We start from the raw sequence: 14,783 nt of genomic DNA on the forward strand, positions 1-14,783 counted from the left end.
GAGTTAAGGTGAACTAAGATCCATGTTATCTTCCTGTCCCACCCCATGACTCAGAAAGGATGTTGTGGCTATATTAAGAGAAATAACGGAAGAGAAAGAGACCACCTGACCCTGGAAAAAGACGAAATAGCAGCTATATTGAGGCCCTACTATGTGGAGATGTTATCTCACTGAACCCTCACAGCAATCACAGGCAGCCACACACACACAAACATATATTATTTCACCAAACTGGCCTCATATTTTATATGAGTTGGTGAAACAGAGAATGCCATTAACATAATAATATTCTAGCAAATATTCTGACAAAGTCTTCTATGATATCTTTATGGATAAGAAGTTGGCCTCTTGAACTGGCTATCAGCCCCATTAGCAAACTAGAAACAAAATGGCAGAATGTGGTTTAGCAGCGGTTCACATGGCAATATTTAAGAGTTTGGGTTCATTAGGTTCTTAACATAGCACAAGAGAATGTCACAATTGCTGGGGGAAAAAAGGCTAATAAAATTTAGGTATCATTTTAAAAAGTGACATAGACTAGATGATGGTAAATAAAATTCCTTCAGGCTCTCTCTAGTTTATTCCTTATTCAACAAATATGGCCTCTACTATGTACAAGGCATCAGGCACTTACTATGTACCAGACAACAAATATGGTCCTTACTACATACTATGCCATGCTGCAATAAACATGGTGAAGTCTCTGTGTCATGACACCACCTTATCCTAGTAAGACTCAGAAAACTGGGTTTACTTCTAGACACTATATTTTAAGAGGTACACTGACAAAACAGAATGTGTCCAGATGAGGCCAGCAACCAAAACGTTGAAGTGTCATAAAGGAAACAGTTTACTTAAAAAGCATAATGATTAAACTAAACAGGAAACCGAGGGAAATGGAAGAGTTGTGATATCTGGACCCGGACAAATATATCTGAAAAGGCATCACAGATTTACCCAGTCTGCTGGGTACAGGCAGTAATGCAACAGGACAAGATACCAGAAGTGGAGAGCCAGAGTAGTAAGAGGGACTCAGCAGAGACTTCAGCTTGAGTCTTTATAAGTGGGTGTAAACGGGCAAACAAGGTCTAAGCCTAAATATGTGACTGCGCAAATCACTTCACTCCTCTGAGTCTCAGGTTTCTTAAGCTGTGAAAAAAGGAGTTGGATTAGAGGAGACTTTGAGCTTTGATATCCCATAATGCTATGATTCAATTTTATAAACGTAAAATAGAGAAAAACTTACTATCATTTGAGAAAAATTAGAAGTTGACTAATATGCTTTCATTTCAACTAATGTAAATAACATGATAAAAAAGCAGCTTGACCTCTTAGAAATTCCTAACAGCAATGCTAGTAATTTCTGACCTGCTATATGTTTACTTAACATAAGAAGAAATTTGAAGCTTTTTTACAACTGCTTAATTCACTTAGTAAATACCTTTTGAGGGTGTGGTGTAACAATTTGGTGTAGTGAGTATTTCTCTTTTCTGCTGGTTCTTATTAACTGGAGTCTTTGGCTCAGGAAATACAAAGTATTCTTCATTCTTTACAGCAGACTTAGGAGTATATACATTCTCTTTGTTCTTTAACTTATTTGCAGATGCTCTACAGAATACTGGAGTTAATGATTTAGATTCCAGTTCATTTGATTCTGTCCAATGCTTGGTAAACTGGAAAAAAAAGGTTACTGAATAAAGCACACTGAAGAAGAAAAGTCAATTTCTTTACAACATGCCTTAATCATTTTCAAATTACCTTGTACGATTTTTACTAAAATGAAATACTGTCAAAAGGATATTATTGGCAATACTAGGAAATTTAAAAATGTATATTCAGTTCTCTTTAGAACATGTAGATCACTTTTGTGATCTAGTTCTAGTGACGGGTAATTTTCAACGTTTCAGGTCAAGTGTTTAAACATACCCACATCCTAGGCAATATTGAGAATGGCCACAAATAAATCCCTAAGAAATGCTACCCATACCCACATTGCCATAGTTTCCCTTTAATATGTACCAAAAAATAAAAGTTTAGTCAGTGATTAGGGCAGAAAAAACATGTTAAAATACCCTATCAGAAACGATGGATAAAATATATTTTTTAATCCTTTTAAATGTATGGTGAGCTTGTAAAAGAGTAAGAAAAATCTCCCGAGGCCAAACTAAAAACAAGAACATGAATCCAAAGATGCAACCAAGGTTGAAACAGTCTGCTGCCCCAAGGGCATCTACCCACTCTCTCTGATAACCTACAGCAAGGGTTTTAACAGCCACAGAAGCCTTCGGCATATGCAAGGTAGTAAGTTAGATTCAAAGCTGCCATTTAAAGCCAGGAGGGGCTATAGCTAAAAGAAAAGTGTAAATCTTCCCTTCAAAGGGAATCAGCAAGAAAATGTGTCTATCTTGACCTTGGCTCTTAGTGAGGAGGAAAAAAAAGATACAAATTTATTTAATTTGTAAGTAACCACAGGACAGTCTTCATATAGATTTAGGGACCAATTCATATGACCTGTACATTCCCAGAAACCTCATGCCTACATTTAATTTAAAGTAGTCATAAATTGGTTGTGCCCCAAAAGACTTGTAGAAGCAAACACAATTCCTTTCTGTTCCGCCACAGCAGCCATTGAAGACTAGCAGCCATGTCTCTGCGCTACCCCATGGCTGTGGGCCTTAGCAAGGGCCACAGGGTGACCAAAAACGTGAGCAAGCCAAGGCACAGCTGACGGCGCGGGCACCTCACCAAGCACACAAAGTTCATGTGGGACATGATCAGAGAGGTGTGTGGCTTTGCCCCGTATGAGCGCCACGCCATGGAGCTGCTCAAGGTCTCCAAGGACAAACGGGCCCTCAAGTTCATCAAGAAAAGGGTGGGGACACATATCCGCGGCAAGAGGAAGTGAGAGGAGCTGAACAATGTCCTGGCTGCCATGAGGAAAGCAGCTGCCAAGAAGGATTGAGCCCCCTCTCCCCTCTGTGCATAATAAAATCTTATAAAACCTCCCCTCCAAAAAACCCCACAATTCCTTTCTGAAAGAAAAGCTTCAATCCAACCCAACCCAAGGCCTCAACCTCTAACCCAAGCCTTAAAGAATCCCTACAGAGTCCAAAGAAAAATGAGCCTATAAAAAAAAATTCCAAAAGATACAAGCACCATGAGCAAAGGTAAGCAGAAAAAAATAAACAGCAGAATCAGACCACAAAGATATTACACACAGACCAATGGAACAGAATGGCAAACCCAGAAATCAATCCATGTACTTACAGCCAACTGATCTTTGACAAAAGCACCAAGAACATACACTGGGGAAAGGACAGCCTCTTCAACAAATGTTGCTGGGAAATCTGGAGATCCATGCATGGAATAATGACACTAGACCATATCTCTCTCCATATACCAAAATCAACTCAAAACGGATTAAAGACTTAAATATAAGACCTGAAACTATAAAACTCCTATCAGGAAACATAGGGGAAACACTTCACAATGTAGGACTGGGTAAAGACTTCACAAAAAAGACTCCAAAAGCACAGGCAACAAAATAAAAAATAAACAAATGGGATCATATCAAACTAAAAATCTGCACAGCAATGAAAATAATCAACAGAATGAAAAGACAACCTACTGAATGGTAGAAAATATTTGCAAACTATACATCTGACAAGGGATTAATATCCAAAATACTCAAACAACTTAAAAAATCCAATTTAAAAATGGGCAAAAGGTCTGAATAGACATTTCTCAAAGGAACACATACAAATGGCGAATGGGTACATGAAAAAATGCTTAACATCACTAATCATCAGTGAAATACAAATCAAAACCAGTTAGACTGGCTATTATCAAAAAGACAGAATAACAAAAGCTGGCAAGGATGTGGAGAAAAGGGAATCCTCCTACACTATTGGTGGGACTGTAAATTAGTGCAGCCATTTTGGAAAACAGTACGGAGGTTCCTCAAATAACTACAGACAGAACTACCATATGATCCAGCAATCCCACTACTGGGTATATATCCAAAGGAATGGAAATCATCATGTCGAAAGGTCACCTGCACTCCCATGTTTATCACAACTCTGTTTACAATAGTCAAGTTATGGAACCAACCTAAATGTCCGTTGATAGATAACTGGATAAGAAAAATGTGGCATATATACACAATGGAATACTCCTCTGCCATAAAAAAGAATGAAATTCTGCCATTCACAGCAACATGGATGAGCTTGGAGAAAATTACATTAAATGAAATAAGCCAGGAAGAGAAAGAGCAATACCACATATCCTCACTCATAAGTGGGAGCAAAGAAAGGAAGGAAGGAAGGGAGGGAGAAAGAGAAAGAGAGAGGGAAAGAGAAAGAGAAAGAAACAACAATCATAATAATACACTGAACTTTCAGAAGGAGAGAACAGTACTGTGGAAAAGGGAGGAGGAGGAGGGGGGTCAGCAAGAAATGGGTTAATGGACACCAAGAATGACTACATATTGTAAAGATGAATATGCTAATTATCCTGATTTGATCACATATTTTACATAAATATTGATAGTCAACTTTGTACCTCAGAAACATATATAATCGTTTCAACAAAAAAATAAAATAAAGATGTCAGATACTAGAATTATCAAATACAGAACATAAATGTTTACATGCTTAAAATAATGAAAGAAATTAAAAACATGAGAAAAGAACAAGAGACTACCCAAAATGTTCAAATAGATTTGAAAAAATAAAAACCTCTAGAAATAATTTTTTTTAAAATGATAAAAATGAAAAACTCAATGGAGATGTCAAACAGCAGATTAGATAGTAATGAAAAGAGAATTTTTGAATAGGAAGATAAACCTGAAAAAATTATCCATAATGCAACCAGAGAGAAAAAGATACAGGATATATGAAAGATGGTTTAAGGTAAATGTAAAATAAAGTGAGTTAGTCTAACGTGTCTCGAGTCTAAGTGCCAGAGATAGATAATGTGGGCAATGAAAAAGCAGCAATTATTCAAGAGTTTTCCAAAATCAATTAAAGATATAAATCCTCATATATAGGAAGTACAATAAACCATAAACTGGATAAATAGCAAGAAACCCACATCTACACTTACCAGAATACAGAACTCTGAGGACACTATCCACACAGATACCACACAAATGGTTTGTGTTCTCTGGAGTTGTGCAATAGCCCTAATAGTGAAACTGCAGAACACCAAAAACAAAGATAAGATCCTAAAAGGAGACAATGAGAAAAGACAGACTAACTAGAAAGGAACTAAATTGACACAGATTTGTCAACAGCAACAATAGGAGCAAGAAGAGAGTGGAATAATATCTTCACTAACTTCCTGTCAATCTATAAATATTTCAAAATAAAAAGCTAAAAAAATTAGAGAGCTAAAATACTGGACACATCAATAGCATGTAATCCAGGAGGGGTAATCAGAGATTAAGTATTCTAAGGACTTATTGTTTAGAAAGAAAGATACAGGGCCGAGCCCGTGGCGCACTTGGTAGAGTGCTGCGCTGGGAGTGCGTCGACGCTCCCGCCGCGGGTTCGGATCCTATATAGGAATGACCAGTGCACTCACTGGCTGAGTGCTGGTCACGAAAAAACGACAAAAAAAAAGAAAGAAAGATACAGACCGTATTTGTTTAAATCAAAATCATGGTAAAAATTTAGAGTAAATATTAAAAGAACAGAAATAAAGAGAAACCAATGGAATGAGGAGAAAATTCACATAAAAAAATAAAAAATAAGAGGGAAATTCAGAAAAAGTAACAAAACGAGATGGTAGATATACAATAAATATATTATTATTCAAAATAAGTGTTAAGTTGGTTAAGTTCTCAACTCAAAAGACAAAGATTTTCAGTTTGCACACCAAATCTAGCTATATGTTTTTAAGAGAAATATCTAGAATATAAGGGCATGAAAGGTTTCATTAATTTGTAATAATATCACACATCCTAATTTCTTTAATTCTGTAATAGTTCTCATATCTGGTTCGCCAATTCCCTTCCATTTTCTTCTTTAGTAATGTTTTAGCTATTCTTGTCCCTTTGCATTTCCACATACACTTTAGAATCATTTTGACATGCTTCACATACACTCAAAAGTTGAAATCACATTGCATTTAAGATGTAATTTAGGAAAAATTGAAATCTATACCTTCAAATCTCCCGACCTACAAACAAAGTAACCTCTGTTCTTTCAGAACTTTTTGTACTAGCCAAGGCTCACAGCATTTATTCAAGAAGTCAACTAAGTAGGAACAGCAAGCTCTGTGGCATTTTAATTTGCACTGCTCCCATCCCCTCCTCTCCAGCTCTGTGGTAGCCTTAGAAACAGCCCACAATCATCATGAAAACCAGCAGCCTGGGAGCCACTGGAGGGGACAGGTTAGAGGTCCTTCAAAGCTTTATGCTCAGAGAACTGTCATTATTTAACCTCTCTGGTAGTTCCCTAGAAGACACTCTCAAGGCTGTTTTCATATGACCTTATTCAGAGTTTGCCCAGTCTGAACAGCCTTTTCTCCAGAGGCATATGTTAAAAATGAATAGCGGCAACTATTGATCACTGTGGCTGTCTGGGGTAGTATGTAAACAGAGAAAAAACAATAGACTAACCAAAAAGCTTAAAAGGAAAAGCTAGAGAATGATATACCCATAGTGACTTTGAAAAGTACCAAAATATACCTGGGACTCTAGAAGGCCATGTACATGTAAAGGACTGTGCTCATGCCCAGGAATGTGCATTTGCTCAGGAAAGATCTGAGAAGGCTCTAAACTCTCACCTCAAGCTGACCTTGAGGCTCTGAGCAAAAAGAAAAGAAAACTAAGGCAGAGTTCTCAACTGGCTAGCTGAGATTTGAAAACACACCCCAATATGTACATAGAACCCCTGCAAAGATTGGGAGATGTTAACTCATAACATCTTAGAAAATCTCACCAAGCATTAGCTAAACACAATGCTAACTGAGCAGCCCTATACAACAAAGAATACAAACTTTCAGAATTAGTTTGGAAAAGTCACTAAACAAACACCACCACCACCAAATACTGCGGAGGGAGGGAAATCAGAGATTATCAGAGTTGCCACATTATATTTACTATGTCCAGTTTTCAATAACAAAAAGTTACAAGACATAGACATGCAAAGAAATAAGAAAGCATGGACCATATACAGAGAAAAAAATCAGTCAACAGAAATAGTCTTTAAGGAAGTCCAGACATTGGACTTGCAATATAACACCAAGGTCAAAGATCTGGGTCCCCATACCAGCCAGCCACCAAAAAAAAAAAAAAAAAAGGACAATAACAATAGCAAAAAATTCACTAAAACATGTTGAGCAGCATTTTCAACAGGCAGAAGAAAGAATCAACAAACTTGGAAATAGATTAATTGAAATTATCTAGCTGGAGGAACAGAAGGAAAAAAGAATAAAGAACAGAGCCTCAGAGAACTGTAGTGCACCATCAAATGTGCCAAAATACACATAAGAGGAGTCCTGGAAGAAAGAAGAAAGAATGAGGCAAAAAAAATATGAAAAAATAATGGCCAAAAACTTCCCAAATTTGATGAAAAACACTAATCAGCACATGAAAAATGCTCATCAAACTTCAAGCAGGATAAAAAGATTACCAAAAAGAGAAAAACAGATCAATTGCTGTGCAGAGTTGAAGAGATGTAGGGGAGAGTCAACCACAAAGAGCATGAGGGAATATGGGGGTGGGGCCAGGGAGGTAAAAGAACAGCTACATATCTTAATTTTGGTAGTGGTTACATAACTGTATGCGTTTGTCAAAACACATAAAACTGCACATGAAAAAGGGTGAATTTAACTACTTAACTAATTAAATTATACTTCATTTTTTAAAAAAAGGGAAGAGGAAAAAGAGGAGCAGTAAAGTACTCCACAATGGAATCTTGGCTTTCTTCAACTTGCAAATAATTGACTTTCCTTTCATTCATACTCTCATATTCCAATAATCTCTCATTAATCTTTTCAATGGTTTAGGAATTCATTAAATTTGTAAGCACATACTTGATTTTATGTTAGTCTAGATGTTTTTATAACTGAGACAATATATTGTTTTAAATAGTGATAGAAATTACCAACCTGTGGTGTTTGGGGAGTAGCCACACCTGTTGAATTGTCTTCATACCATTCACAGTCTATTAATCCAGCCACATAATTTTCAGCACTTGTGGTCACATCTTCCAGACTCAGATTCTTTGACTATTCAACAAGACAGAAGAACTTAGAGACAACAGCAACATAATTCAGTCTTTAAGACATTATAATCCAGGTATAGATAGGGTAAGGCCATGGAAGCAGAAATGCATGAGAAACAGTATATTGAAGGAGCTCACCATCTACTACAGAAAAAAGGATGTCAAAAAATCTTAGTTCAGAATATTAGATAAGAGAATCTCTGACTCAAACAATATGTTTTGGAACATTCTTATGTTATATGGCATATTACTTCATTTATCGTTACCATATCATTGCTATAATAAAAGAAAACTCCTTTGCAAATTTACAAATAAAAAGCTCTGACAAAGCAGAAGATGGAAAAGAAACAACTTTGAAAAGAACTTTCTTAGCTTTTGAGAACATTCAAAATAGTTAATAATTCCTACCAGGAATAAATTAGCCTAATGAAAGATCAACGGGGGATAGGACATTTGGGGTCCTGTGCTAACACTACCACCAGAATAATTTCTTTTCCCTGATTCTTCCCCCTCTATAAACTACGGGTATACTAGATAAACCCTAAATTCAAGACGGTGGGGTGTAACTGAATTTTTTATGTCTCCTTCCTTCCTTTCCCCTCAATATCTTATTAACCAGGTCAGACAATTTTACTTGAATTTCTTATACCTCATCCTTCTTTTCCAGTCCAACTGCCACTGTCCTAGTTCGCAAACCTTCTCGTACCTAGACTACTCAAATCGACAATCTGGTCTCTGTTACCAATCCTCCTACCCTCTCAACCAGGGATGACAGAGTTCTCCAGGACTGCCAATTACCACCTTTTGGAGATGGCTGCATGGAGTGCTAGGCTGAGAAAAATACTAAAGCTAAGTACAGGCTTGGTGGGGAAAAGTATAGTGTTGTATGAATGATGGCTGTAATGGGTACTGCAATAGGGAGTAAGAGCACACAAACCATCCCTGACTGAGCAATTCCATACACTACTAGATGAATGTTTCACAATCATAGTTGTGTTTCTCTCTTGCTCAAAAATCAACTGCTCCTCATTACCCATTGCACAAAGTCTAAAACTCTGAGTGGCATTTCAAGGTTCTCTACAATCTAGCTCTTGCCTGTCCTTCCAGCTCACTTGCTATCTCTCCCTTTCTCACTTTTCCCCTAACTTGAACTCTTCATTTTACCAATAGTCTATCCACTGTCAACAAAATATATCAAGCACTCTTAGGTGCCTGAGCTTTTGCTAATTCTACTTATCTTGCCCTGAATGCTGTGCTTCTACTTTTTCATTTTTCTAAACTCAACTTTCAGTCCAGTCTGGACCTCCCATGGTGCTACCTCCAATCCTCTAAAGTCCCTACACCAATGGCCATTTACCTGGCAACCACCATCTACTACAATGTAGTGTTATCTCTACATAGTCCTGCCTCAACTTGATGTTATTAGAGAGCAAGTACCACACTTTATACAGATTTGTTTCCCAAGAGCCTAGCATGGGGCCTGAAAATAGTAATGATATTGGTGATGATATGGTGTTTTGTGATTCTTTGGTCAGATTGTATTACTGTTTCACTGAAAGTGCCACTTAGTGATTGATTGCTCAGGATTACTTTCTTATAAACAACACCCCAGAGAAAAAGAATGATTCTATTAAGGGGGAGAATAGTATAAAGAGACCATGTGGCTTGCTTCAAATCTCAATGATTTGAATAAAAAGCAGAAAAGAACCCAAAATTTGATCTAGTTCATTTCTTGTCATTAAAATGCCTCTTTTTGCTATAAAAATTGATTCAATAAAATGACTACCCAAATAATTAAATTTTTAGGTAGATGCTCATTATGTAGTAGATGGAAGATTAGAGTAAATATCTCCTCAGATATTTTCTACTTGGATACTTTACAAATTATATAAGCATATCAACTGAGACAAGGCCAACTCAGATATTAAAAATCCCAATGGCTCAGGAAAATGTCTCAGGCCTCTTAACTGAGATACTGTAAGTTTAAAAATTTAGCTGAAGTGATCATTCTAAGTAAAGAGATATCTAATACCTTTCTGTAATTACCTCAATCAGAAGCAAAGTTCATACTTTCATGTCCTCCTGGGACCTAAATGTGTTACTTGAATCTGAAAGTTTAAAGGGTTTGGCAATGCGGCTGGGTGATGGGCCGATTCATGGAGACCATGGGCAAAAGATCTGCCGAGGCAAGGGGATTCACCAGCCCAATGAAACTCTCCAGGAATAGACTAGAAAACAATCCCAGGAATACAATTATCTCACCTCGGAGATTTCCTAGCACAACAGCCACTTGTATTGACATCTTTAGTTCTTAGTTTCATTGAAAGACCAACTAGGAAGGGAAGAAGGTGAGCAGGTTAGGTTTGACAGGGACAGAAGACCCACTACACCTGTGGCGCACGATTAACAAGTGCCAAAAGGAGAGATTTAAAGGGAGTATTAAAGGAATTTGTGGGAGGGAAGGATTAAACAAAAGAGCATGAAAGAGGTGGCATTTTACCATTTTTTACAATTTTGAGACCTAAAGAAAAAAAATCACCTCATCCACATAGTCGTTTGGGTTACTTTGGATTCTATAAAGAGGGTCAACTATCTCTCTTTGAGAATAACAAAGGTACAGTTTCCTAGTGCTAAAATCATTTAAAATGCAACCTGTATTAATCCGAGGGAAGATTGTATTACAAAGTTCCATACCTATCTGGCAAAGTATTTGGATAGCTGAGTTTTAAGCCATGGGAAATACAAAGAATCACACAGAAAACAGAGACAAATGCAAGCATTTAGAAATGACATGGTGCTTCCAAATATATAAAGCTTCTCTACCATTCTCAATGTCCATGACAAAGGAAACTGAGACAAAGATGATAAAACAGAGAAAAAAAAATTTGGTTACAACTGACTCTCTCACAAGGAATTTGAGTTGTATGAGCTATAGCTACTGCTCAAAACAAACAAAATCTAAGCCCTTAACACAAAGATCAAAATATTTATTAAAATATCTTACATCATATGAAGTAAAATATATCCTATATTCACAGATCTTTATTTTATTTTATTTTATTTTATTTTGTCTTTTTCGTGACCGGCACTCAGCCAGTGAGTGCACCGGCCACTCCTATATAGGATCCGAACCCGTGGCGGGAGCGTCGCCGTGCTCCCAGCGCCGCACTCTCCCGAGTGCACCACGGGCTCGGCCCCACAGATCTTATTTTAAATTTAGATTTAATATTAATATTTTTAATTATTTTAAATTGTACTCTATAATTCAATAATACTGCGTCCTTTTAAAGCACTTGCATGTACACAAATTACATAAGCACACATACATACAAAAAACTGGAAGGACACTAAAATATTAACTATACATCTACAGCTAGTAGGTTTATAGGTAAATTCAATCTTCCTTTTAGCTTATCTGTGGCTTAAAATTTTTCTACAACAATCAGGAATTGCTTTTATAAAAAAAAAAAGATGTGAGGAGAAGAGGTTTTTAAAATGCTATATGAGGACGGGCTGGTTGGCTCAGCTGGTTAGAGTGTGGTGCTGATACCACCAAGGTCAAAGGTTTGGATTCTGATACTGGCCAGCTGCCAAAAATAAATAAATTAATAAAAATACAATGCCATCTCAACATTCAAAATTTTAGAGTTCAAGTTCAGAACTTCCCATTTTTCTCATTAAAAATGTTTAAATCATAAAACGTCTTGCCTCCAGAAAGTTAACTTTCCCAGTAGCATATCCACTCATGAACAGGGCAGATGCACAGCAAGACCAGCAGGTGTTCACACAAATAGCTCTAACATTTACCTTGATATCTGTGAATGGCGTAGCATTGGTTTGTCCACAGGAAAAAGGAAGCCTTAAACGAACTGGTGCTCCCCGAGACTTCTTGGCTAGAAGCAGAAGATAGGTAGCTGTGAGGTGATCGTACTGCCACTGGAAGAAAAGAAAATCAAGTTGCTTAGAAGACTAAACTGTTTGTTGAAATAATGTTCTATTTAAAATTTGGTTTTTTCCTCAATATAATAGATGTTCAGAATTTAAAAAGTCAATAGCTTTACAAAGTATATATTGAAAAACAGCAATCCTCTGCACCACACCTTCACACACATAAGATTTCCACTCCCCAGAAGGAGCCACTTTTAAACTTTTAGCAATTTATTCTGCTATTAATTCCATATTTCTAAATTGATTGTTTATATAGTTTTAAATGTTTTTCAGCTTCAGATATTACCTACAGATTTTTTCCTAGTATGGATAAGAATTTAATTCTACTAACTCCCTCCCTTCCCCACACACATCTCCTCCCTGAATCCTCCTACTATTATTTTATCACAATTTTCAGCCAAATCAATGTTTACATTATTATGATTATATAAATAGTATTCACAACTAAGTAGAAGTAGTGTTCAAAATATTTAATTGGTACCCTGAAACCAAACAATCAGAATAGAGGCTGAGAGATGAGAAGGATCCTGAGGGACACTGCCTTGTCAATTATTATTTTTATTTTTAAATTTTTAATACTTTTGACTTCTTTTATTTTGAGCATTTTCATTACTTCATCACCTTGTCTACTTTTTTTAAATTTTGATTTCTCAATATACATTGTGGTCGATTTTCATAACCCTTTACCCGTTCCTCTACCCCCCTCCCTCTTGCCCCTCCCCCCCACATCATATCTGTTCACTTGTCTTAAAAAGTTCAAGGAATTGTTGTGATTGTTGTTTTCTCCCCCCCCCCCTTTGTTTGTGTGTTTATTTATTTTTAGTTCCCACAAATAAGTGAGAACACGTGGTATTTCTCTTCCTGGGCCTGACTTATTTCACCTAATACAATTTTCTAGAAGTCCATCCATGTTGTTGCAAATGGTGGTATTTCACTCTTTTTTATAGCAGAGTAGAATTCCATTGTGTAGATATACCACAGTTTTCTTATCCACTCATCTGATGATATACATTTGGGCTGGTTCCAACTCTTGGCTATTATAAATAGTGCTGCAATAAACATTGGAGTACAGGTATCCCTTCGGCATGATGATTTCCATTCATCTGGGTATATTCCCAGCAGTGGAGTGGCTGGGTCATATGGGTTGGTGCCCAAGGTGTCTAAGTGAAGTAAAGAGGGCAACAGGGAGGGCACTCAGGGTAGTGGTTATTTACCAACCAATGTGTAAATAAATATTCTAATATTTTAACAACCAATATGGCCATACTGGCTGAATATCAGCCCTGCAGCTAAACCACATAGGGTGCTATTCTTACATTTTCTTATTATTTTGTTTTTCCTGAAGTTAAAAATAAAAAAGAGTCAGCTATTCTTCTAATTCAACCCCACACTCTCCAACACTCTTTACCTCCTCTCAACATATTCACACACATCAGCTAACCTGCTTGCCCTTGATTCTCTTAGAGACATTCCACCTGATGTCTGCATTCCATGCTCCACTCTTCACTGGTTTTTTCTTTGCCTGCTACTTAATTGTTAGTCTAGGAATCCCTTTCATCTTTATCTTATGATTTATCCCCATTTTCCTAGATCCTAGGTATTCTTCTTTCTAAGTTTACTCTTCTTTTGGTGGAACACATCCTCCAGCAACTTCCTGAGGGTACATGTACAGGAGGTAAATTTTTTGATATCTTGTCTGATAAACAACTACATTCTATCCTCACACTTAATTTGTGAGATCTGGCTAAGTACACAATTCTAGGTTTGGCTAAGTACAGGATTCTAGGTTGATAATAATTTTCACAGTTTTGATGGCATTATGGTCTTCTTGATTCTAGTAGAGCTATTGAAAAATCTAAAATCTTTCTGATTCCCAAACCTTTGTGTATGACCTTTTGTTTTTGTCTCTGAAAACTTTTTGGATCTTCTTTTCCCCAAGTTTTCTGAATGGAAAAGAAAACACTGGAACAAGCCATAGTGTGGATCTATTTTCATCCACTGGGCCAAGCACTGATAAAATTCCTTCTTATCCTTCAGTTCTGGAATATTTCTTCTTGTATTATTTCTTTGATGGTTTCTCTCCTCTATTTTGTCTTCTTGCAACTTCTATTATTTGTATGTTGGACCTTTCTTACCCCTTTTCTTCTATTTTTGCATCTCTTTGTCTTTAAGTTTTGTTTTTGAAAGACTTCACATTGACTTTGTTTTCAAACATTTCTACTGAGATTTTCATTTCTGTGGTCACATTTTAGAGTTTCAAGAGCTATCTCTTGGAATGTTCTTTTTAGTCACCTTATTCCTATTTCAAGAATGAAATAGCTCTTCTTAATTCTGAGAATATTATCAGTTTTTAGCTACTTTCTACCACTCCCTGAATTATGTTTTTTCTGAATATCTTTACTTTTTGTTCCTTCCTTCTCTCATCTCACTCCATTTGTTTTGATCTCTGATCTTCATGTTAGAGATTTTCCTCAACTGTCGGATGATCTTTGGTTGCCTGTGTTTATTTAAAAGTGAAGAATTATAGTACACAGCTGATTAGAGGCTCTATGTAAACAATGGGCTAGCTCATTACTTTGAGGGCTTTTCTCTAAGGTGAATAGA

At 36.7% G+C, this 14,783-nt stretch overlaps 1 protein-coding gene and 1 pseudogene across 6 annotated transcripts in view; one reads left to right on the plus strand and one right to left on the minus strand.

Moving 5' to 3' along the window:
- MELK (maternal embryonic leucine zipper kinase) overlaps positions 1 to 14,783 on the minus strand; it is a 76,307-nt gene that overhangs the window by 8,873 nt on the left and 52,651 nt on the right. For 5 of the 6 annotated variants that reach the window (XM_063082250.1, XM_063082249.1, XM_063082246.1 and 2 more), the window contains 3 exons: positions 12,039 to 12,167; positions 8,116 to 8,235; positions 1,442 to 1,673 (listed from right to left, as the gene is read on the minus strand). In XM_063082250.1, the coding sequence (XP_062938320.1) occupies positions 1,442 to 1,673; positions 8,116 to 8,235; positions 12,039 to 12,167 (481 nt within the window). The remainder of the gene's footprint in view (positions 1 to 1,441; positions 1,674 to 8,115; positions 8,236 to 12,038; positions 12,168 to 14,783) is intronic. The other variant, XM_063082248.1, reaches the window with a different exon arrangement.
- LOC134366212 (large ribosomal subunit protein eL36-like) lies at positions 2,645 to 2,962 on the plus strand (annotated as a pseudogene).

The sequence above is a fragment of the Cynocephalus volans genome, chromosome 17 (genome assembly GCF_027409185.1).
Source record: "Cynocephalus volans isolate mCynVol1 chromosome 17, mCynVol1.pri, whole genome shotgun sequence".
In the NCBI taxonomy this organism is placed as follows: Eukaryota; Metazoa; Chordata; class Mammalia; order Dermoptera; family Cynocephalidae; genus Cynocephalus; species Cynocephalus volans.